A 25,823-nucleotide genomic window follows, 5' to 3' on the forward strand; every position below is an offset into this window, starting at 1 on the left:
AGAGCGTAGAGAGATGACAGAAATAAGTAAGAGAGCAATGCAACAAAGGTCCTCAGCCCGACCTGATCCCGGAACGCTGTGGCTCATGGTTGTCTTCTTAACCCCTAACCTACAGGGGAAACTGGGACCCTGGGAAATTCGTGATGGGTGTTTTTCACTATTTTCTAAGATTTTTATAAACCAAACTATTCATAATTAATCAGAAAAAAAAACTTGGTTGCAGCCGTAGTTGCAGCCTTTAAATTTCACTTCTCCTCCACAGCCTTTTCCTGTGGACTCATCAGCAGAGACACACATACACACTCCCAATTGCACACACACACACACACACACACAAGCTGATGTCAAATTGCCCCTGAACATTACCCTCTCTCCATCCTCCTGTATGAATATTCATCTAATTTGCATACTAGTTGCATGTTTCTTCTGGCAGTTTGAAGGTCAGAGCAGAGAGATAGCACCACTGATCCACATTTTGAATTTGTTGAAATGTTTTCCTCCCAAAATATATCAAACTGAAGCAATGAAATGCTGTACATTCTTACAAAACCTTGCTCTTCCTCTTACAACCTTTACATCACAACAGTGTGATTCACAGTTAAGATTTGGCTTCTCCCTGAACTGCTTCATTACTTAAACTCACCATGTATTCACACACAAGCACTTCCTGATACATTATTTAAACTATGTGCCTGCCAGCCCTCACATTCACATCCTCCTCCTCCCTCTGCAGGAGCTGTCTGAAGACCGGGACCTCGACGGGTTAGGAGAGCAGGCAATAGACAGACAGACCAGACTGACAGACATCTGCAGTGGCACAGCGGGCAGCAGAATGGCGTCCATACCAGAATACTACGCTGGCAAGAGTGTGCTGATCACAGGAGCCACAGGCTTCATGGGAAAAGTGCTAGTGGAAAAGCTTCTGAGGTCCTGCCCAGAGGTCAAAGCCATCTACCTCCTGGTCAGACCCAAAGCCGGGCAGTCCATGCAGCAGAGGGTCAGCGACATGATGATGTGCAAAGTAAGAGCTCAATTTTTTTACTTTTTATGTATGATTTAACCTTTTATCCCCCCAGTGTTACCCAGCTGGTCACTGGCACTATGTGGATCATTCACAGACTACTACTAATAATGAAAAGTTACATGAATACAAACATGGAATATATGCATTGGTACAGAGTATACAACTCAAACCTTAAAAATATGGTGTCTCCAGGGGGGCAGGTGCTAAAGGGTTAAAGTTGATATATTAATTTATAAGTGACAGCTTTCATTATCTAATGCATCTGTTTGGTAGAATATAATAAAACACTAAAAGCATTGCATTTATTGTTGTGCCAAACCTAATAAACATTTCTTAATATCACTGTATGAATACCTCCAAGGAGAAATAAATGTACAAATGTGATGATTTAAATCATCAGTCCCCGAATTGAATGTTATGCTGTCAGTTGAAGCTTCAGTTTTATTTTCTGCATAGACATGTTACGTGACCAGCACTTCTTTTTTTTTTCCAGATTAAATTTTTGGCATTTGTGCTTTATTTGCTAGTGATATAGAGAGAGACATGAAAGGCTGGGGAGAAAGAGGAAATGACATGCAGCAAAGGACCTGGGCCAGACTCGAAACCCGAGCCACTGCAGTAAGGACTTAGCCTTGATACGCGCTCTACCTGCTGAGCTACCGGGGCGCCTCAGTTGTTGCACTGTCAATGCTTGATGGATATGAAATTCTCCTGATAAAAATCACCAGTACTCAAGGTTGAGTATATAACAACGTAAGGAGCATTTTGGTAGGGAACTTAATATTCTGTTATGTGGGCTGCTAATGACAAGTGTAAGCTGAAGATTAGGCTTTTTAGAAAACACAAACACAGTCTGTGGCTTAATTGCATTCACTTTCAGATTCGAGGTTTATTTTGGATGAATTCAGTGAAAGTGTTTTGTATTTGCTCTAGCTGTGATTCGAACCTCTGACTAGCCTCTCAACAGTGGCCAAAACATAAACTTATATTATCGTTATATTATCCGGGAGAGTGTGTCAAGAATTATGGAGGATATCTGTAAAAGAAAACTTTAAAGGGGAGTTAAATACATCCAGAACCAACTCCTCCTCCAACTTTGCAACTCTATTACAGACCTATCTACCAAACTCTACTGAAAATAGGAAAAACGTGATGGAAAATCTCTACAAAAGGAGTGTAAAGACACGTCACTCTGCCTTTATTGTCGTAGTGGATGTCACGCAAGGGAGCAGGGAACATATGGAATAGGACCCGAATGCAGACTAGAGGCAGAGCAGATGCAGTTCATTAATTTATTGCAGGAAAGGCTTATATGGATAATCAGGCAGGCAGAGGCCAAGACAAGCAAACAAATCAGACAAGGAGCAGGCAATAAACAAAATCCAAAAGTCCAGGCAAGGTCCAAGCACACGCAGAAATAAATCCAAGAGACTCAGGAGAAGCACAGGAAACAAGGCTGGGACACCTGACGTGTAGACCACATACCACTGCTGATGCAAATGATCATGACAGATGAACTGAACAAAGGAAGAAACTCAGACTAAATACACTTAGGTAGGGGAGACAACGAGACACAGGTGCAATTGTTCAAGGCGGGGCAAACAATCTAAACTGGAGGGAAACCAAACAAAGATAGGAAGTAAAACCACAAGACACATGAGGAGAGGAGAACACTACAAAATAAGACAGGAAACAGGACAAAACCCCAAAGTATGACACTTATTTCTTCACCCTTGTTCTGTTGCTTGAACTTGGAAGATTCTGGTTTGGGTACATGTAATACCCTAGTGGCAGTACATTTTCTGCCATCTTTTCTGTAGGTTGAACATGTTGAAATTTTACAGATTGTAATAGCTAAAACGGTGTTGTCCTCGTCAACATGGGCATTGCCAGTGGTCTTGTAATAATTTGAAACATAGCAGTCAATTAATATGGAAAATCAGCAAAGAGAAAGTGCTTCTGTTAATCTATTACAGCAGCGCTTCTGAGGCCATCAGACCAAATGACATTCAGTGTATTTGGATGTTTTGACTAGAGGGCTGTTGATTCAAATCATAATTCAAAGCCAGGCTTTAAATGGCATTGCGGTTGTGTGTTTATAGAGCAATAGAAATTTGCCTGTGAATTATAGCAGCAGCTGCTGTTGCCATGGTGACGCAAACTTAATGACCCCGGAAGAGTCCAATAGTTCATCTTTGAGCTTCAGCAGAGAGACAAAGAGTCAGAGAGCAAAATGAGGCGTCTGATCAAGAATACTAAAAGGTTAACTGAACTGGATGCTATTTCACTGAAAATATCTGGTGTGTTTGAGCAGAAGATGAAGATGAGAACGCGGAGGGTGGGTAATGAAGACAGGAATGTTTTTAGGACAGAGAGAAGGGAAGGAAAGGACCAGGGCCAGAGAGATCAGAGGAAGAGAAGGTGGGGGCTGAAAGGAATGGAGGTGGAGAAGACAAAAGCAGAGGGGGGAAGAGGAGAGAAGTAAGGGGGTGGTGGAGCTCCAAATATGTGGCGTCAGCTGTATCACGCCAAGCAGCAAAGCATGACTCAAGAAAAATCTCCAAACTATGTTGGACTTACAGTAATGAGGCCTGAAGGATTGACATTGCGTGCGTATTGATGTGCTCAGAAGCAGCTGCTGCGTGCACATCCTCTGCTTGGGTGTTGTTGGCCTCAAACTGTCAGTACAGCTAAGAAAATCACACTTTTGCTGTATTCCCCTTTCTCTTTCTGTGTTTTCCTCTAATAGCATCTATTTTTACCACTTCCATTGAACCTTGCATTCATTATTCTACTCACTGCTATAATAGCAGTTGAGCAGCAGTTTGAGAATTTGTCCCTTAATTTAACACTCTTCTTTTATTTCCATCTCCTTCTGTCAAGGTGAGCGTGATGCTTCGGCCATCCAGGATTCACAGAATTACCTCTTTCACCATGTAATTACTTCACTCAGACACAACAGCACTGTAAAAGTGCCAGTTAACAACACTCTGTAATTTCTGCACAGCAGAAATGGGAGAATGGGCGACAGAGGGAGGAATTTATCATTATTTTTTTAATATAAGCACGTTTTTAAATCCTCCTCTGCTGCGGCTTTTAAGGAAGAAACGAAACGGTGATAATCAAACCGTTCCTCTTAAGCTGCGTCTATATTTGCTAAAATATCAGCGACAGAGCAGACACTCGTAAGCCTGACAAGACCAAAACAGAAGAGTGCTTTGAACTAAATGCTAATGTCAGCATACTAGCATGCTCAGAATAACAATGCTAACATGCTGATGTTTAGCAGGTATAATGTTTACCATGTTCAGTGATAATTAGCACTAAACACAAACTGTAGCTGAGGTTGTTGGGAATGTCATTAATTTTGCAGGTATTTGGTCATAAACCAAAGTAGTGGATGAATAAAAATTTTGACCTCACCAAAGTTATCGGGATTCATCCTGAGGGAAACATGAATATCTGAACACATTTTCATGGCAATCCATCCAGTAGTTGTTGGGATATTTCAGTCTGGACCAAAGTGGTGGCCTGCCCGACTGACATTTAGCCATGCCACAAGCATGCACCCAGCCAACTTCATGGTGATGACAAGACTCTGTGAAGCCACTGCATCCAGCCATGAAATAGTCCCGCACAAAACACCCATAAAACCAAAAATTGTTATTTTTACGCTTTGGTTTTTGTCTGATTAAACAAATGAGATATAACTAATTACTGAGCCTTAGATGTACTTGTAGGTATTTAATTTTTTTATCTCTGGGCAGAGCCATGCTAGCTGTTTCCCCCTGTCTCCAGTCTTAATGCTAAGCTAAGCTAACCGACTCCTGGTGGTAGGTTCATATTTGATGGATAGATATGAGAGCGGTATTGATCTTCTCATCTAACTCTAGGCATAAAAGTGAATAAGCACATTCCCCAAAATGTCAAACTATTAATTTAAGCTGGGTCTGTATTTGCTAACAAGTCAATATCAAAGCAGACACTGATAAGCCTCAAAAAGCTGTAACCAAAAAGAGAGAGAGAAGATAAAAGGTTTGGTTAACAGCTCTGCATCTCACAACAGTGTCAAAAGTCCATAAAACTGGCATGGGTTAATTTGGAAAAATATGTGAAATTTCAAAATTCCTGTTGCATATCAGTTAGTAAGAATTTAACCCACTTCTTCTGCACAGATATTGACATATAATTTATCTACTGCTAGTGTTTGCAGTATTGCCCTTCAACAATTTTCCATTGGATCTGGCATCACTGTAATAGTGTCCGCTATCAGGACACTGCTTGATGCTCTGTCAAGTGCAGACTCACTCATGCTCGGTCCGCATTCAGAGGTGATGTCATTAAATTTCCATGACCAAGCCTCAAGTGCCAATTGCTATTCATGTGAGTCCTCAGGTCAGTATTATTCTATTCAGCATCGGGATAATTCATGAAGAAGAACAGTGGTTCGCGTAGCCACTCCTCTCATCCTTCAAGCCAGGCCAGTATCTTTCTTACCACCTGTTGCTAGGTAACTACCAAGAGATCTGTCCCAGGGTGTTTTTCAAAAGATGCAATCAGGGGAGCTGCCCCGAGCAGGAAAGGGGCAAACCGATAGGAATCTCATTGTCTGTGTACATCTCCACTGCACCAACTTTGACATTTAAGCACTGTCTGTCTGTGCAGAGGCTTCTTTGATCCTGTGGAATTGTTTAGACGCCTGCAACCCTTGCTGCGCTGCCAGGCACTGAATGGCATGTCAGGCACTTGATACAAGTAGGCTTCTGGATACACTCCTGCTTTGTGGCATGCTTTTCTAACCCACCAGTAACAGTCTTAAGCTCCATCTCTGAGGCTGTGCAGCATCTTCATACTGCAGGTCCAGAGCTGTAACTGAAAGAAATGGGGTCAGATGATGGGTAAGAGGTGGGAGGTGGAATGCTTTGGGTAGGGAGGGATCTTGTGGAATTTGCCTACAAGGCAAGGTCCAGGATAGGGGGTGGTTTACTCGGTATTACTGTAGAATGACTATTGATTATTGCTTTAGAGGCTATTCAGTAATCAGTGTATTATTTATAAAGGTTAAAAATGATAATTAATTTTAGTCTTTGTTGTTATTTGATAACCTCCTAATAAATAAAACCATTTGTATAGGGGCAAGTAAAAACTGACTTTGGGCAAGTAGATTTCTGACCCATTTGCCCAACCAGACAAGCGGAAAAAAAACATTAACCCTGAAAGCCTACCCGTTTCACTTTGTATTACTGATGTACTGTCACGGGTTGCCGGTCGGTGAATTTGGCCAAGTGCTTACTCACCATATTTGTTCAAACTTGTCATCTAATGGGCTGAAGTGGAGCAGAGCAGGTGAGGAGTTGAACAAGTAATATATTGAGCAGATGCTGTGTTGTTGCTTTGGTAAATAGGAGTGACTGCAATATTTTTGGTCACTGTGTTTTCATTAATTAAAAAAACAAAATACTTTTTTTTTCTTTTTTGTGTGTAACAAAAGATTTAGAAAATTAAGCTAAGGACTTTTTTTTATATATATATTGTTTTAATTCACAACATACAACACAACCAAAAAGACGAATCATGGACATTTAATAAATACAGTAGATTTCTGATTTCTGCTTTTCTCATCTTGCTTTAACAAAACAGGAGTGTAGTAATATTTTTTTGACTCTTGGTGTGGTGTTTTTCCTTCCTCTTTCATCTCCTCATGTTGGTACGATGTCAACACACTCTTAACTGATTTATGGTCTTCCTAAGACAAGCGAGATGGCTGGTAATTACTGTGTTTAAACATAGACTGACCTACCTCCGTTGAGAGTCTTTTGTTAGGCACGAAGCTGTTTTATAACTAACATGCCTGAAATACCAGAGTCCACCTGAAAACATGTCATGGTGATGTCACAGCTGCTGCAAAGGACATAAGCCACACCTGCATCTTTTATATTCACAAATGATTGGTATGAGTAAAAAAATGAGGCCGTGGGATCTTCAGTAGGCAGCCACTAGTCTATGTTAGCGCCACCATACCATGCAGATATCAGCATAATCACACTAATGGTTAATGTTCTTATAGAACCGGATGTTGTCTGTATCTTGATGGAAGTGCAGATATTCATCTTGAAGTTGAGCAATGTTTTTTTTTTTTTTTTTTTTTTTCTGCGAAAAAGATCATGCATGTTTCAAGGAGACTTTGGTTTTGCAACTACTTATTATTAAGAGTTGTATATCTTAGAGACACTGGGAAGTGATGGGACTTACGGCTCTTTGAAGGGAGCTGGATCTTAGGGCTACATTCCTTTCTGAGAGCTGTTCTAAAGAGAGGCTCATCGTTCTTTTTTCTTTTTTTTAAGGGGACAGTGGTTACTAGGTTTATCTACGAAATAATCACTGGGATAATGATAGGGTAAGATTTGGATCAGATTCAAACTTAGACATTGGCTCAGCTCAGCAATGAGAGCTGGCTCTTTTGGCTCCCACACACTTCACTTCTGCTGGTACTGCCTAAGTTACTTTCTTATTTGTTGCAAGAAATAAATATGCAAGATTCTTCATCTGTGATACATTGAAATATTCGGTCGTATTGGTGGTTAAAAAGTGGCAAGAATAAACTATCCTAGTTGTATAACAAAATAACACACTACTAATGAACTAGTATGGTTAATAAATAATTACACAACTCTACAGTGTATACTAGACAGACACATATTTTTCAATTTAATTTGTATAAGAAACAAATATTTCTGCTCTGTTCAAAAATGTGTTCGTTTGTCATAGAGCCGATTTGTTCGTGACCGACACATCGCTAACACTTGGATGTACAGTAACGTACAGCACAAGGAGATTTATGTATGTACAAGCACAGTTGCACTTACTAGGTTGTTGTTTTTTCTGCAGCTGTCGCTGCTAAACAAGCAGTTCAGAAGTAAATCCTAGACTGAAAGCAGCCCTCCCTCTTCCCTGTTGTTATACTGTAGTTGTTGTATGGGATGTTTGCACCAGACTGAGGTGCAGCACCCTGCTCCGTTGTTTTTAGCCATTTGCCCATTATCACACTCTGATCCAACATGACATTATTGCATTGTTTTCCTCCTCTTTCTTCAATATTTGTTGATTCCTGCTGGCTTAAACAGGCAGCTCTGTGTTTCCACTTGTGGAGCTGATGAAATCCTTGCCTGAATTGTTAATGCCAGCTGTCAGCGCAGGCACACCTGAAGCCGTTACCTCTCAATCCTGAAGCAAGAACAGACCATTCTTAATATGCTTCTCTGTCATCCCATCCTGCATTCAGGCCTCATAAGCTAAATCCTGCAGTTAATGTGTGGCCGCATGTTAAGGCGTGTCAAACTCTGTTAAAACAGCAACTTTTAGGGATGAGAGTGAGCAAAGTGACTTGCTGTGGATTTGCTGTTGAGTTGAGTTCTGCTCAGAGACAGGGGACTCTGAGGACGAGGTTGGGGTTGCCAGTCTGGCACATTGCGAGGCATTTGCTGCTCATCTGTGGTTGTTTGGCATGCATTGCAGCAGGCAAGCAGCCTGAGAGGCAACCAACAGCCCTAAAACTCCTCCCCAGAGAGAGGGGCTAGGGGGAACCAATGCTTTTGCGTATAATTAGGCCGCAAATTAACTCCAGTTTATGAAACAAATTAGCACATTAAACGTCGCTGGTGAAGTCTTTAAGGCAGTGGAGACATGCGTTGTGAAGACTCAGTTGTTCAGGGGCCTCCACAGCATGTGAAGAGTCTGCCAACCTCTCTCCACATCCATATGGCTCCACAAATATCTATGGCAGAAGGCCCTCTGAAATGTGATGTAATGGTTTTTACCACTTTAAAGGGCTGTTTTTTTGTCTTTTGACATTTTGGTTTACTTTAAAGGATGGTCAATACTGTGTAAACAGCTGGAGGAAAGCAAATGAAGTCAGCAAATGGATCTTAATGAAGTATAGAAAAAGTAGTTCCAGATTTCCTTGTCCCCACATTATTCCTTGGCCTTTAGTTGATATTATTTCTGTGTGTATATGGGTGTTATTGATCGGGTCGAGATGAATGGAACTCTGCTTTTTGTCTGAAAAAGGGCAGAAGGTTGGTAGAGGCTTCGGGGCCTGATGGCAGAACAAATGCGAAGCTGCTCTCCATATCAGAGAGGATCTTGTTCATCAAGATTACAAACTGCAGCAGCTCTGTCTCCAGATAAACTCTGAAACCAGTCTGATACAGAAAATCTGTAGTCTGTCTGGGACTCAGAACAACATTATGGTGGATGGAAATGGTTATGATAAGCAGCAAGCTTTACCACATTATTGTCTGTGGTTGCTGCAGTATGAGAAAATATTTTATCACAACTTTTTGTGTAATATTTGGTTTGCCGCAGTGTCCGAAATTAACTTTTTGACTCACGCTCAAGGGGACTGGTAGATGAAAAATTCCATAGCATATTTTTTACCGGCCAAAATAATAAATTGCCTTTTTGTGTCACATATACATTTGTTTCAGTACATTTATTAAGATAATATACTATGTTGAATACAAACTTAAAGAAGAGACCAGAGCAAAATTTGAAGCCAAACTATTTTAATATATTGAGCAACGGTTAATCAATTCAAGCCTGAATGCAACTCAAGAAGTCTTGATCTCAAAATTCTTCTGAAGAATTTGCTATTAAATGTACTTAAGGATCAAACATAAAACTAATGGGTTAAACACAGGACTTTCACACGGGAGTTCGGGGTTTGTTTCCCGTGTGATGTCCTGTACGGTAAACAGTGCCGCGAAACTAGGAGTGCTCGAGACGGTCAGTTTCGCGGCACTGTTTCGACGCGTGTAAAAACACAAGTGTGCGTGTGTGTGTGTCAAACTCCAACTCAGGCAGCAGAGGACAGAAGCAGCATGTCCATAAATGACACTCGGTAGAGACTCTCAGCATAGTTTATTGCATGGCTATTTTGGCATCAGACAGGACCACAACCATAACTACTGTAAATTCTCATATAAAAGCTGGTATTTAAATAATGACAGAGTCTCCCGTGGCCAAGGCTGAGATTACAAAAGACTTTACAAGAAATTACTTGTAGCCTACAACAATGGCTCTCACATGGTAAATTCAGCATAATGTACATTTCCACAGCACTTTTTGAAACTCAACACTTCCTGTACATTTTTCACATTAAAAGCGCATTAGTAAGAGGAAGACTGGAAGACTTTTAAAGTAAAAAAAAATCTGCTGGAAATGTTGAGTTGCATTCACGGTAGCTTAACAGCATCAAAAACGGAAAAAGTGAAAGTACTGGAATTAAGTGGTGAATGAAAATGGCAGTTCTGTTAGCAAAGAGAAACTGAGAACAGCAGAGTGGTGAGTATGATGTGACTCTGTTGTACGGATGGAATTAGCGCTATGGAAATATCTGATAAATTCAGTATTATATACAACAGATAAACATGGAGAAAGTTTTGAGTTTGCAGTAACTGGGAAGCACGGGGAAGTAGGAATAAAAGCCTTTCTCTAATATAAGCCTTTTCTAAATAAAGGCCCAGTTCTCTCTGCCATTGAGGTAAATAAATGCCACTATTTGAGAATTTACTGTATTTAATTATTAGGCCACTGCATTGAACAGACTTGGTGTCAGTTATTTAAAAAACCCCACAGATTTTAAGGAAAATGGTCAAATGCTGTGTCATTTCATGTTCAGCGTTTGTTGACCTTGAAGACTTAACAGCAATGACTTGAGGACTTCAATTGGGCTTCTGAGATGGCTTCAGAAGACTAATATTTGAAAACAGCTCTGGCTGGCTGTCTCAGCATTGTGCTCAAAGAAGCAAATTGCTGATTTCACCTTCCAATTCCAGCTAATTCCTTGTGGTATTTAATGAGGACACAAAAGCCTGCAGCACACATCATAAACTCGGTCTTATTTCAGTCCGTTTTCTCTTGCAGGGTAATAAAATTCTCCTTGGTGTTCTCCTTCGCATGAGGTCACTGTTTGAAAACTCGAATGCGATACCCCTGGCATACTGAACGCCAAGCCCAGAAACTACATTTGCCGTCAATGTAAACCTTATTACTCTGCTAATATTGATCTTTTCAATTGAGTTGTGTACAATGATAGCCCAGAGCCAGACATGAGAAAACCCTCAATTTTTTATTAGTTTGCTGTGATGAGCTGCTCACTGCAATCCTTGATCACTCCCCTAAGCTCTTACTTAAGAAGCTGTGAGATGCAGGGTTGAAAGAGTTGAATAAAGAGATTGCTGGCATTGTCTCTCTTAAGTGGATCACAATATAATGCTATTTGTAGATGCTGCTTACCTTAAGATAAACCAGAACACTTGGTGCATATGAAATTGTGTACTTTAATTTCACTAAGTTTTCTTTGCTTCCAGGAACATCCCAATGCATAAACAAGACTCAGCATTTGAAAGCCAATTAGTATGAAATCAATGTTTCTAAAACAATTCAGCAGAGTTTCCACCTCAGACTAAAGGTGATTCTGCTCTGGAGTAGTGTTGAAATGTATCTGCATACAGGCTGGTTAAATCTGTTTTTATGCCCTGGGACACTGAGGCAGGGACAGGGATGAATTCAAGAGTGAAGAGGAATGTAGATGAACCCTTTTTCTCAATGTGCTGAGAGCCCCAGTGGTTAGTCATGTCTGTCCTTAGTCACAGCTTCCCATGAAACTCCTTGCATTTCTGTCTTCTCCCTAGGCTTAGTCTTTCATCCTTAGTATGGGGCCTTGTCAGTTCGGCAGATGAGAAAGAGAACCTTGCTGGTATCTGACAAATAATGACAACTGCATACATCCTCCACCATGGGCTTTTGTGCTAATGCCCACCGTCAACGGTGCTGGAGGAATCAGTGATCCTTCTCATATTCTATTATTCAACTAATTTAGACTGCATGTCAGGAAATGGAGGTCATTGCTGAGGGTGCAGCCATTAATTGCTTCTGTCTGACACAGTTTGACAGACCTTCCCCAGCTACAGTAAATTTTTCGGCCTGTCTCCAATTGGTGGTATCCGGCTTACTCAGCAGGGAAGGGACCAACGGTGGTGCAGACGGCAGCTACCTTTCAGACTTGTATGGGAAATTGACAGTGTTGGTGTTTTTCTAAACTCAGATACTTAAGGCATTATCCCAGAAACTACCAGGAAACTGTTTCTGTGTGTGTCTGATAACTTATGAACCAGAGTTTTTGTTTATTGGTCGAGATACTTTTTAGCTGCTTAAGACCGCTAAAAGAACTTTACTTCAAAGAACTAGTTTGTATGTCTTGTTGGCCGACAACATATGAAAGTAAAAGCATTTATAGCTGTTCCGAATGGCCACACTTGAAGATGGGATGAAAAGACTGCTCTGAGAGAGGGGCATGAGGCGATAATCGTTACAATGAGGGTAACAGTGCATCCTTTTCAGACTGTCTCTCCTTAAAGGTGTTCATGGTGTTGCACTCATTTTTACATATGATTAACAAAGTAGTTGTGTGAAGGATAAAGACTTTAAGAGAGAAATTCAAATCCTGCCTACTTTATTACTTTTGATTGTCGACTTTGGAAAGTTATAAAAAATTATCGTCTCCCCAATTTTGACATCGGAAAGGTACGAGGGATATATTAATCTATTGTTAAGATGAATAGTTTGGTCTATAAAACATCAAAAACAATGAAACATGCTGATCACAATATCTTATAGCCCAAAGTAACATATTCAAATGTCTTGTTTTGCTCAACCAACAGTCTAAACCCAAAGATATTCAGTTTACAATGATATTGAAACAAAGAAAAGCAGCAAATTGTCCAATTTGTGAAGCTGGAACTATCAAATGTTTGGCCTTTTTTCTCTTTAAAAATTACTTGAATTGATTTTGATAATTGATTAATTGTTTGAGTCTGCAGCTGTGATTTCCAGTCTGTCAATGAGTTATGCTACACCTCTGAAAGTGTGAACAGCATGGCCATCATTAGCTCTGCTTCACACTGTATGCTTTTGTGACCCTTCTCACACATGAGAACCCTCTCCAAAAGACTGGGCAGAGTTGACATTTTGCTACCATAAACTATTTGGACAAGGCCGAAAAAGAAACCACTTTTGCTTTTGCTTTCCTCACCAGTTTCTCAAAACTTTTGTGCATCTTCTTCATTTTTTTCTTTTTTTTTCTCTGTGTCATCCCTTTGCTTCAGGGGAAAGGTCTGCGTGAATGGAGCTGTGAAAAGAGTGGAGCCCAGTTAAAGGGCAGTTAGTAGGAAGAGAGGCTGTTTGAATGGCATCTCGGGTTGCTGGGCTGAAAGGAAAGTGCCATTAGTGTTGGGTTTCTATGAAAGTCCACAGAGAGGCTGCTTCAAGCACTCTTGATGGAAGATTTATTGCCCTCATGGTCTTAAAAATGGCAGTGTCCAGCGCAAAGAAAGGACGAATGGTGACCGCATGTACAAGCCACCTCTAGCACAAGCCACAAGTTAAATGAAGGAAAGTCATTCACAGAACTGACTTTATAAGAAGACCTTGATCGCTGCTTGTTCAAGGCCATGACTTTGTTTGACTGACCACAAGATGTACTACTAAAACACTTGCGGCCACACTGCAGGGATGGCTGTGGTGATGTTTTTCCCCTCAGAGTGTTGAGGAAATGCGAACTGGTGGACTATTGTATTCCTGTACAAGGCAGTTTGCTCATTGATGACCGTGGGTCAGAGAAGGGTGTGATGGTAAATGCGAGTGGTGGAAGGCTGGCACAAGAAAATAGCCTTTTACAAAACAATGCCACAATGCCATTCTCTGACTGTGCCTATAACAAAGAGCGCTCTGAAGCCCACATTCTACGGCCTCATTCACCCCTCTGACCCTGATGCACTTGTGGGTCTTTCTATAATTTAACTTAGAGGTGCTTCACAAATATCTTTTTTGAGTATAGCCTGGTAGATACTCAGGCTACTATTTTTGTTGGGTAGTGTGTGCACTAAAACTTTGGATTTAATTTTAATCATATTTTTCAAATGTACAGTAAGTGATAGCATTGTACAGTTGTCTCTCATTTTCTTTTGCCACTCTGCCCCAGAAACAGTAATTGCCCTGTGCGGCATCATTACTGTGGTACCAGCGGGAGGTGGGGAACTTAAGTTAATTTGCATTTTAATTCTAACACCCAAGAGATGTTGTGTGCACCAATAAGGGAGACTGGGGACTTTCTCCCTGAGTGACAAAGGAGTATATCAAGGTTACTGTTTATTGTGTTTTGTAAAATTTGACATTTAATGTCACAAAGATCTGCTGCTTATCTTGGCAGGCATTAGACTGTCCCTGCTTCCTTGTTTTATGGTAATTGAAATGTAACAAAATGGGTGTTAATATGTCATCAGTATAATCTTAATCAAAACTGATGACAAGCTCTGCTCTTCCTCTGCATTTATGTATTTATAACTATAACTAAAACCTTAACGTTGAACCCTGCCTTCTCACATACACACATTCATGTCGCAAGGCACCAATTGCAATTCATGGTGAATGAGAAGTGTATTTCTGTGTGAAACAGCAGGAGCAGTTTTGCTCGACCTACAGTAGCAGTGCTGATCAGAGTGAAGTGAGCAGCTGGGAAAGAAATGAGAAGCCCCTTGCTTAGATGTGCACATGTAGCTCTGCCAGCCAAAGAGCAAAGGTTTAAAGGCAAAAGTTTTTCAAGATTCTTGCTATTAGTAAGTGTATGTTTGCCTATGACTTGAATTACCATAGTTAAGATAGTTTAATTCTGTTAAAGTTAAGTTTTTTTAAGCTGTGTACAATGGATGTAAGCTTGCTAGCAGCTGTGTTAGCTGTAAAGCTACAACGCAGACATGTTTCTGCTTTTGTTCCCTGGAACATTTGCAGGTGGGCCAGATTAACTCCCTAGGGGCCCTGAGGCAAAACTTTGTTGTGGGCCCCTATTGAGCCCCAGTTTCTTCACCTTTTTGTGCATTGTGTAGGTATTAGTAATTAGTCACTCATTTGTGGTAGCTTGATAAATTAGCAACAGTATTGTAGCAATAATTATAATACAGATAATGGCAGTGATGATGGTTGGGTCAGGACTACCAGGAGTTAATGTTGACCAAACAGAGTCAGATTCTGGGGTTTGATATTTGATGGAGGCAGTTTTCCATGGAAATATAGTCAATTAGTAGATTTTTAATCAGATTTTTAAATGTGCCCCCTAGTAGGGACAGGGATAGTGGGATGCGGGAGCCCAGGACGAGAGATCAGTTATAAGTCAGTGATTTCATACCAGAAGTGTTGGATGGGAGTTCAGTGCCAGGTAGTTTGTATTTTCTTAAATCTTTCTGAGATTCTGTTTTGGGTGTTAGTTACAAGTCTTTTATTTTTCATTCCAGATTTGTTTCCTGTTCCTTGTCCTCCTTCTTGTATGCAAAGTATGAGTTTCCTGTTTCCCAAAGTAATAATGGTGAGGTATTTGGAGAATCATTTATCTCTTAAAAAGGATGCCCTTTCAAAATCTGGGTCTCAGAGGAGAGATATGTTAAAATGCCATTTTGATTGCTTCTATTCCTATTAAGGGAAACAAGAGCGTGATCACTGATTATAATGGGGTGGATTTGTGACTCTACATCATAAAAAATATTCTTGTGATTATAATAACCATGACACCTACGAGCAGTTCCCCAAAAACGTTATAAAAGCACACAACATATTGTGGTTAAGAGTTCCTCCTCAGTCAAACCAACTCTTCTCGTTTCAGTGTTGAGGAGGTTCTTCTATATGCTTTTTCTGGTCTTAAAGTGGTTTTTGTCTCAGTAGTGGTTGCAAACCTCATGAATGACAGTCGCACTACCGAAGGGATGTGTGGCATTCAATGTATTTCTTCATGAAAAAGCAAAATTTGTAAAAGTCTGGGCATTTCAAGGCTGAAGCACATAAACCTGGCTGATCCCCAAAAGGCTTTAGCAGTTCTTTTTTTTGACTGATGGCGTTGTGTATAAGTTGTCACACTGAACTCTTTTAACTGTGTCCCTGACAGACACTATGTATTGACAGGACACGTTTTGTTGTCAGGGTAAACTTTCTTAAAAACTTCCTCTTCACACTACCCACAAGGTTTTGTGGCTGACGGGGCGCTGCCAAAATCTGGGTGGTTTATTTCTGTTGCCAAGCTACACACCCTCAAGAGGAAGTTGAACTGAGGTCATTACATGACATCAACAGCTCCGTGAATCATACAGTAAAGAGGGAACAGTTTGTGCAGTAAAACGCATTCCAATTTGGTATTTTTGGTAAGGTTTTTTTTGTGAGAAAAGTGCACAATGAATCTCCTCTTCTACTGCCACTCTCTACACACTGTAGGTCTCTCTTACTGCCAGCTGTTGGCATAGAGCAGAGGGAGGGAATACACCATTATTTTTGCATTACATAATGATTGCAGTGCTACAGTATCATGCAGAAAATGTCGCATGCATCCCCCTCCCCCAGTTGGGAATAGTTCTGGGTTACGACATTACATACTGTACATCAGGACTTGTCCCTAATATGAGCAGCGTGAGGTATTTGGAGAAGAGAGGGATGGCATTACAAAGCAGAAGACTGATGGGTATAAAAAACATGAATATAAACAGCTGTTTGAAGCTGTTTATATTCATGTTCTGTCCTCTTCAGCAAGAGTGCTCTGCTTACTAGGACAGCTGATATACACACAGAGTGGCAATTTCATAAGAGAGAGCACACAATTTGATGCCAATCCCTTAACTTCCCCTGTCATTCACCCTCTTTTTTTTCTCATGCCATCTCTTACTATCTGTAACATGTCTTTGTGCACAGCTACCACACTGCCAGAAATGTCAGCCATGTTGGTGGCACAGCAACACTACTCTTTGCGACTCCTGATTGGAACTGCACAAAGAAATGCATGACACAATATGACATCTGACTAACTTTCTCAGCTGCCTTTGGTTAGTGTCTCCCAGTAGGAGAGGGACACTGATGCAGTGCTCAGCGCACTGCAGGGCAAGGGTGTCAGGCAACAAGGGTTGTGTGAGACATGAGCTGGTAAATCCAGACGAGAGCTCACTTATCCCCCCAACCCCCCACCCCCACCCCCCCATGTTGGAATGGCGTCTGCAGCCCTCAGTGAGCAAACAGCAGTGTAAACAGGTGGAATAATATCACGCAAGCGGGGCTTTGTGTAGGGTTACACGTGGTGCATCGCGCAGAATATGTAGTGCATGAGCAAATGTGGTCCCACACTTGTCGTCGTCAGTCAGGCAGTTCTAGGCAAGCATTTTTGACCTGAGGGATGAACTCTTCGCTTGTGCTGAAACTATTTGTTGCAGAAATTTTGATAATTGATCATTTTTCTTTTTCTTTTTAGCAAAAATGCCAGACATTCGCTGCTTCCACCTTCTCAAATGTAAAGATTATTGTAAATTGAATATCTTTGAGTTTTGGACAAAACGAGCAGTCTTAACTGGAAAAATAATCCTTCCTTGCAGCCCTACAACCTCACACAAAGGGGTTTAATGTTGCTCATGCCTTTCCCGTCAGATTCCACTGAACAGAGGGGCAAATGTTCAGTCTTATATTGTTGGATATATGTTTGGTATGTACTGATAGTCTTATGTATACAACAGGGAGTGCATTTCTTCAATGAGGTGATTAGCTTTCTGTGTGTGTGTGTGTGTGTGTGTGTGTGTGTGTGTGTGTGTGCTTTGTTCAGAGTTGGACATTCATCAGGGAACACGCCTTAGTCTGACTCATGGCACTGACAAATAAAACTCATTGGTCCACAGCAGAAACTTCTGCTAACACTTCGTCATATTTCCTTTTAGTTGAATTAAAGGTGGGGTATATGATTCTGGTCAAATCCAATACCATGACAAATACCATGATATAGAGAGAACAACGACACATTAAGTAATGAAACTAACGTTAGCTAGGTTGTGGGTTAGCAAACTGTCCCTACAGTTGCTGCTGTGAAGCTAACAGCCAGAGAGGACGAGACGGTTTCCCAGAGCCAGCAAACCAGCTCCAGACAGCGATCCTCACAACTCTCCTGCTACTATAGCAAACAGCACAACAACAGCATATCTTGGCAAACTAGAAAGTAAGCTGAATGTCTGTGGGCAAGTCATTTAACGTTACCTGACACACAAATCATGGCAGGAATGGCTGGAATAGTGTTGTGTGGCCCGGTCTGAGCCACTTACACAGCCAGGTCTGTGTACAAACACCAGATGTTTTTCACGTACACAATGGACTAGCAGACCGTGAGGAGATATTCGCTGAATTTTACAGTAAGACGTGTATTGGATTAGAATCACATACCCCACCTTTAATAATAAAGTAGCTAATTAGCCAAAATCATCATTAATGGTCTTCATTAATTAATATGTGCAGGTCATTTATTGACCTTTTGTCTGGGCTGTAAGGCCATGCAACCAATGCTTTTCTTAACCTAAATAGTGCTTAAACTAAAATTAGAAGTCTCCTTCCTCTTTATTATTATTATTAGAGGGCGCCTATTGTGTTTCCACATTGGTGCATAATGATGGTTCTCCCTTCCCCGGAATGTATTAGGCTATTTTGGGCATTGTGGACAATCTATGAGCAGGACAATGGCAATATTTTTTTCAAGATTTTTGCATCAATTTACTTTAAGTACTTTGATTTGTCAAGTATTTAATGTGCCAGACTATCCACAATCACACATTCCCATCTGGTTATTTTATCTATAAATAGTTTATGAGGTGATTCTCCATAAAGTCTACTTCATCATGATATACAGTATATCAGTATTGTGATATATAAATTACATATTGTGATTGAGGATTTTATCTATATGCTCCACCTAGTCAGGGCTGCAACTGACAATTACTTTCATCATCTGTCAATCTCTCTGTCCTCTGTACAGATCAACTGTATAGTCTATCAAATGTCAAATAATGACAAATGACAATTGCTGTCTTTGCTGACTTGATCATTTGCATTCCTTGTCATGCTATTTAAGTGTTTAGCTGTCAACGCTTGAGTCAGTTTTTATAGTTGAGCTGCCCTCCAGCTCTTGTGCAAAATGGGCATAATTATAAGTGACATTTGAGTCGGTCGCTCTATTTATTGTCTGACCGCTGCTGATCACTAAGTCAGCGTGTAAACTCATCTTTCTCTTTGTGTATTTTCTGTCTTGTGTCTGGCAGCTTTTCGACCGAGTGCGGGAGGACAACCCCGACTTCCACCAGAAGATCATCCCCATCAGCAGCGAGCTGACGCAGCCCGGCCTGGCCATCAGCCCACAGGATGTGGAGAAGCTCACCACCTGCATTAACATCATCTTCCACTGTGCTGCCACCATCCGCTTCGACGAGCCACTCAAGTGAGGATCACATCCCCGGATTTAATGCATTCACACAAACCCCCTCTCATCTGCTCTTTACCATCCCTCCTTCATACATAAACAAAATATACTCTGTATCCACTCACTCACATTTCACTTCACCAAATAATTTACCAAAAACATACACAACATCTCGTGATTGTTCGGTAAATGTTCCTTGTCGCAGGAACTTCCTTCCTGTTGTAAGACATCACTCCAGAGGATCTGCAGCTCACCAAACAGGCTGTTCTGTTTCATTAATTTAAAGCAAAGAGGAAGTAGAACCGTTGATTACAAAGGGATGAGGATGTGGAGAAATCAACCGTTTGTAAAAACATCAAGTCACCTTTAGTACAGTGTGACAATATGTCAAAAAATAGATGGTTTCTTCTTTATTCAGGGAGCCACACTGCACAAATAGCTTTGTGTGATCAACGCAGAAGATATTGAATTTGTGTGACATTATCTGACATGTAGGAGGTGATTCAGATGTTGAGTTGTCACAGCCAGCGCGAGTATTTTTAGATACAAGCATTCGTGGAAATGAATTGATGTCCATTACTAAGGGTTCTATAAGCCCTGAGCCCACTGATGACTTCCAGCTTGTTTATAACAGTGTGGACGTTGGACAGTGTGTCTTCACTCATTTGCTGCAGCCTCAGGCTACTGTGCTGTTATTGGATCCTGGTGGGGACAGTGCATGATATATATTGGTGACCTGGTTATTTCTTTCTTCTGTGGATGATGTGCTAGTGCTCTGCTCCAGCTGATCAGTCCTGTACGTTTTTGCCTCACTTGAGTAACAAGCTAGGGTTACTGTAAGGCAGTTGCATTTTGCAAAGTCAGGAAACAATTTTCCGTCTATGGTGTTGAATCCACAATGCCTCCTCACTACATTACTTCTTTGGCAGTTTGGTGTCATTATATTTTTATCAATGCAGCTCGCTAGTTTTCTCCATTTTGCGTTAGCGAACAGAGCGATGATAGCCTAGCTTACTGAGGGGCATACAGTGGGTCAGACAGATGGACAGTGCATTTTGGAAACGCCCCTCACAGGAGTACAAGGCATTGCCTGTTGCACTTATAAACTGTGAATTTTCGATTCAAAAATATTTTTTTTTTTTTCGTTTTTCACATGTTTAAACAGTTTCAAATGAAAAGTGTCAGGTCAAAACATCATTTAACATTATAGTACTGGGTTTTTATAGGAATGCGCATCCAACTTTTGGCATATTTCAAATAATTTCTTTTTAAACAAAATCCATATTATATTCAGTGCACACTCCCGTTTGAGTTTTGGTTGTGAGCACTGGTCTGAGGTCAGTACGTGAGCGCACCACATTGACACTAAGCTGACAGACTGCAGGAAAGCCTTCTGTTTACACTGTGCTTAAGCCTACAAGTTTAAGACTATTTATGTTCTGCTACGTCTTCTGTGTCTCACAAGCAAAATAACATTTCTGTTTGGGGGTCCCATGAAGGTCAGGGGCCGCCCTGCTTATAACTCAGTCATGGAGAATTTCACTTGCATGGACTCCTTCTTTCCTTAAATTTAAATGACTGTCATTAGGACAGGGCCGTAGCTACCACTGAGGACACCAAGGTTACCTCTGATGTAATATTTCTGGGATTTTCTGGGAAGATTATACACACACACATCTGGATTTTCCACCAGAATTACATACCTGGCAGTACAGCTAATGCTTTAAAACACTTAGACCTTAATGTAGCAAGATACAATTTTCAGAGCAGTTAAGTATATATATATAAAATGTGAAATTTCACAGAACTTGTTGGAGGGGCCCCTCAACATTTTATTAGGCTGGTGAGGTTCTCCTCAAGGACTTTTGACTCATTACCTCAGTATTGCTAAAATCCTGGCTAGGGCTATGCTTTGGGCTTGAGTGCTTTAAGATACTCAAAGACACTTTACATGACAAGTTAAAAAAAATATCCTAGATAACTAAAAGCACACTAAGGCACAAGGTAGCACAGGACATTAAATAAAGGCATTAAAAGCTGTTCTAAAAAGATGTGCGTGTGTGAGAGAGAGACTACAGCTTTAGGAATGTAACAATAAATAACAGCAAGCTGTTTTGATTATTTGGGTTCCGAGGGCGGAGGCGTTGAGCTGGGCTTCTGGATATGGCTCGTGTAGCGTGGCAGGCAGAACAGGGAAGCAGCGTTGCAGAGATCAGCGAGCACCGGCAGGGAATGACTGTGGCAGAGACAGGCAGGGTTACACGAGATATGACAACAACGAGTAACAATAAACTTAACTGGGCGCAGTGGCGAAGGTGTCATAGACGATCTGGCGCTAGTTGTGAGGTAGAGCCAGGTAGATATACTGTGGAGTCTGATTGGATGATGAACTTCAGGTGTGCTGGTGATCCGCAGCAGGAGGAAAAACCAGGGAGCCCCGCCCCGGCCGGTACACACACACACACACACACATACACACACACACAGAAGACTGACAAGGAACACAGGGAGAGGAGAGCACACTAGAGTACACAACGATGGGGAGAGTGTGAGAGATGTGGCTAACTATGACATATACAGCGCAATGTACAATATGGTGGTGTCAGACGGCTCCTCAGGTTTACTAAAGCTGTGTGTTTGAGACATCTATTAGGTTTGAGTGACAGCTCAGTTAGGGTAAAGCTGCTGCACTGCACTCCACACAGATTTATATTGATCTTTTAACTGCTTCCACATCTCTGCCTGTCCTGTTCCCTCTCTGTTGCTTTACCTTCCATCTTTCTCTCCGAGTGGCTTTCACCTTTACTTGTCTTTTCACCCCTCTTTATCTAGCTTTCACTCCCATGTTCACCCTTTCTCTCTCTTCCCTCCCGTCTCTGTCATCTCTGAGTCATTACTGTTGTGTAGCGGCCAGCAGCCTTGTTGTAAGCAGTGCAGGGACATAAATCAGACTAGTCGGGCATCTGTTTAAAGTTTCAGACTCATTCCACGTCTTTCATGCTGACACCTCAGCACTGGTCTTTATCCTCTGCAGGTCTTTATGCACACTTAAAGGATAATTCCTGTTTATTAAAACTTGGATGTTTATTCTGGTAGTTTTGGCCATCATTTCTATCTCACCAGGGTAATCCAAGAGTCCAGTGGGCAAGAAACACGACCAGTTGGACCATCGGACAGCTTTTAAAGAAACCCCTAAGTTAGCCAAACTTATTAGTAAAAGTAGGGATGCAATTAACAATTATTTTTATCACCATTACCTTCTTGATTAGATTGATTGAACTGTTTAATCAGTTAATCCCCGATGATTGACGATGACGATTAATAAATTTATTGAAAATAGTTGTTGATTACATCTCCAAATAAAGTGATTTAGATCCGCTTTTAGTGATTTTTGGCTTGTGACCCCTTTTAAAAGAAAGCAAGTCTAAGGTGACATATTTATGAGGACTTGAAGCAAAGAGCAGGGTATTTTTGAAAAGTCTTAAATTAATTAATTATTTTTAATTGGTTAATCCATCCGTCCATTTTCTGTCACTTACCCGGGTCCAATTTGCATTAATGTAATTAAATATATTATTAGGAATTGTAGGCCTTATCGTCCCTACTGCTTTTCCATCATTCTTTCATACTTTGGGCAGTATAATCTTTAAACAGGTATTCAATTGCCTTGTATGTGATATTAAAACTTATCTTGGTGAATCCTGCAGAAACCTTGAAAGAGTTACTTTTACTTTACTTTATTTTATAGAATTCAGGTCATTTTGAAGTTTTATAGGCCAGAGGAGGAAAAAATTATGAGAAATGTCTGATAAAATAAAGCAATTTTATGTAGCAGGCATATGTTTTTGTCTGACTTTGTTGTTGTAATGTTCCCAGATCTCTGTAATTAATCTGATGATGAACAAAACAAAAGACCCAAGATGTAATAAAGCTATAATAAAAGGATCCTTTGCGGTGCTACTTATGCAGTTCTCTACTTGTTACATCCAAAATCATAATAGTAAAAACAGATGGGTGACGAGTCAGCTGCAGGAAGGGGCACAGCGGTGCGTCTGTCTTTTCCTGACTGTCCTGCTGGCGTGACGACCTGCATATGGTCCCAGGAGGTGGTGGGAAGACCACCAGCATCACCCTCCCTCCTCGCCGCAACTGTCACTCGCTTTGCTGCCGTTAACAAGCTGGACCCATCGCCCACCACACACCGACACACACTGTCCATCTCTCTCTCTCTTCCTGTCACACACATGCAAATTGCTGTATCTTTGCCTCGTGTTTCTCTCTCCACTACTCAATCTACTGTATATTAATCAACAACAAGTCTGATAATGGATTAATCATTAGGATCACCACACTGGCAATACTATACTTGATTATGGTCATGCCAGTAAAGCAAATTTGGATGAATAATTTAAGTCTTTTAATTGAGCAGCTTCTGGTTGCAGCTTCTCAAATATCTTCGTTGGTCGGGTAAAACATTTGTAGACGTCAATTGGGCTCTTGGGAATTTGTGATGAGTATTTTTCACAATTTTAAGAAATTTCTGGACTAAGCAATTATTGGTTGATTGAAAAAATAATCTACAGGTTATTCCATAACATACTTATTAGTTGCAGCTCTGTTCTGACTCACTTTGCTCAAAATGTTTTGTTCTTCTTAAAGCTTTTTCTTTCACCTTGTTACTTTCTCACAAACATCTTTGATTTGTTTTTATTTCTGCCCCCGCTGCACATAATTCATTGCATGGTGTAATGTAGTCTTGTTATTCATTGATGCAATTTGTGGAGAAATGAGGAACGCTTGGTTTGATGCAGCAGATCTCCTGCTAACGCAAATGCAGCAGAATTGTCATGTCAGTTACTTAGATAAGTTGAAATCACAAATTTGCCTCAGATGGCTTCACAATTTGAGCAACATACAATAACACACTGGGGCGGGGGGACCTCAGTAAGATTTCTCTTCTAGGACAGACATGTAGAAATACAACTATATGGAGCTGTGAATTGAAATCTGGATTTCATAACGGTTAATTGTGCAGCCCTACTGGCACGTACTCCACGTTGAGCCACAGAAGTGTTTGCTGAAGTGCTCATGGCTGGATGAGTGGTAGTATGAGCTGAAAACGGTGTTCAGTGAAACTAACGATGAGACTAACACATTTATGAAGAGAGCAGATGTTCCCCCCCCCCCCTTCACGCACGCTCTCGTTCTGTCTTGTCTTCTCTCCCTCCTGTTCGGTTTCATGTCTCAAGATCCTGTCGTGTTGTTCTGCTCTGGTTTATAATCATGTTCTGCAAATTCTCGTTTGAATGGAACGCTCAGGAGTCAGCAAATGCAAACGTTCTCGCATGCAAATGCTCAGACAGAGATATTAGCAGTCTGGCAAATGCACCCTCAAAGCCTTTTCCCTACACACACAGACTCATTTGCACACCCTTTCCTCCCACACACACACACACACATACACACACCCAGAGAGACAGACTGTTTGACAATGTATCTCTCTTCTCTCCGGCAGACACGCCCTGCAGCTGAATGTGATTGCCACACAGCAGCTCCTCAGCCTGGCCCAGCAGATGCACCACCTCGAGGCCTTCATTCACATCTCCACCGCCTATGCAAACTGCAACCGCAAGCACATCGATGAGGTCATCTACCCGCCACCTGTCGAGCCCAAGAAACTCATTGAATCTCTCGAGTGAGTGGATGAAGGGTTGCTTGTTGTGCCCCAAGGACATGAAATCAGTTCTAGTTCTGTTTGATTCATATCGAATGGAATATGATGAACAAGCACACTGTAGGCCAATAATATACTCATCATATATACTATATATAATATATAATAATATACTGAGAGTTTATAAGATGTTTTGTCTGCCACACCTGAAAAGCCAAGTTGTATCTACTTTTTTGCAGCAGCTAGAGTCAAAGGGGTCAGACTGGAAGCTGGTCCTCATAGTGACCAGGGCAGGTTAACTTCTATACGATCCCCAAGTTCCAGTTGGTTTCGGGAATATATACATGTTCTCTCAACAAAACGTTTTTTCATTAATAAAGTTCACATCAGTCTAAAAACATAAGCAGCCATACAAGAATTCTACCTATAAAAAAAAAAAACCCTGATACCCTAATAAGGTCAGAAAATGCCTGATAAAAGACTTTGCTAAACAAGACCAAAGAAGAATCTGAGCAGGCTTTCAATTACTTTTGATACTTGATACTGACATTTTAAGGACTGGATGCCATAGTCACGTTCCCATCAGTATTGAGTTTAATATCCAGTCCTAGCCTTGGTTCCAAATCAATAAATCACTGCCCACATCTTTTGATTTGTTCAGTGATTCAAATAAAATGAAGACGAAAAAATGAAGTGAAATGAAATGGCAATTCTGTCTCATTTTCAGGCTAAGCCAGTCCTGAAATTTATTGGGAATAATGAATCATAAAATAAAAATGTGGAGTGGAGATGTAGGAAGTCTATAAACA

General features: G+C 40.9%; 1 protein-coding gene across 5 annotated transcripts in view; it reads left to right on the forward strand.

The window, feature by feature from the left end:
* The window catches only part of si:dkey-97m3.1 (fatty acyl-CoA reductase 1), a 60,613-nt gene that overhangs the window by 20,753 nt on the left and 14,037 nt on the right, over positions 1-25,823 (forward strand). For 4 of the 5 annotated variants that reach the window (XM_044186272.1, XM_044186274.1, XM_044186271.1 and 1 more), the window contains exons 2-4: positions 734-1,021; positions 19,183-19,358; positions 24,856-25,035. In XM_044186272.1, the coding sequence (XP_044042207.1) occupies positions 734-1,021; positions 19,183-19,358; positions 24,856-25,035 (644 nt within the window). Of the gene's footprint in view, positions 1-733; positions 1,022-1,551; positions 1,643-19,182; positions 19,359-24,855; positions 25,036-25,823 lie in introns of those variants that run through there. The other variant, XM_044186276.1, reaches the window with a different exon arrangement.

This window comes from Siniperca chuatsi, linkage group LG23 (genome assembly GCF_020085105.1).
Source record: "Siniperca chuatsi isolate FFG_IHB_CAS linkage group LG23, ASM2008510v1, whole genome shotgun sequence".
Taxonomy (NCBI): Eukaryota; Metazoa; Chordata; class Actinopteri; order Centrarchiformes; family Sinipercidae; genus Siniperca; species Siniperca chuatsi.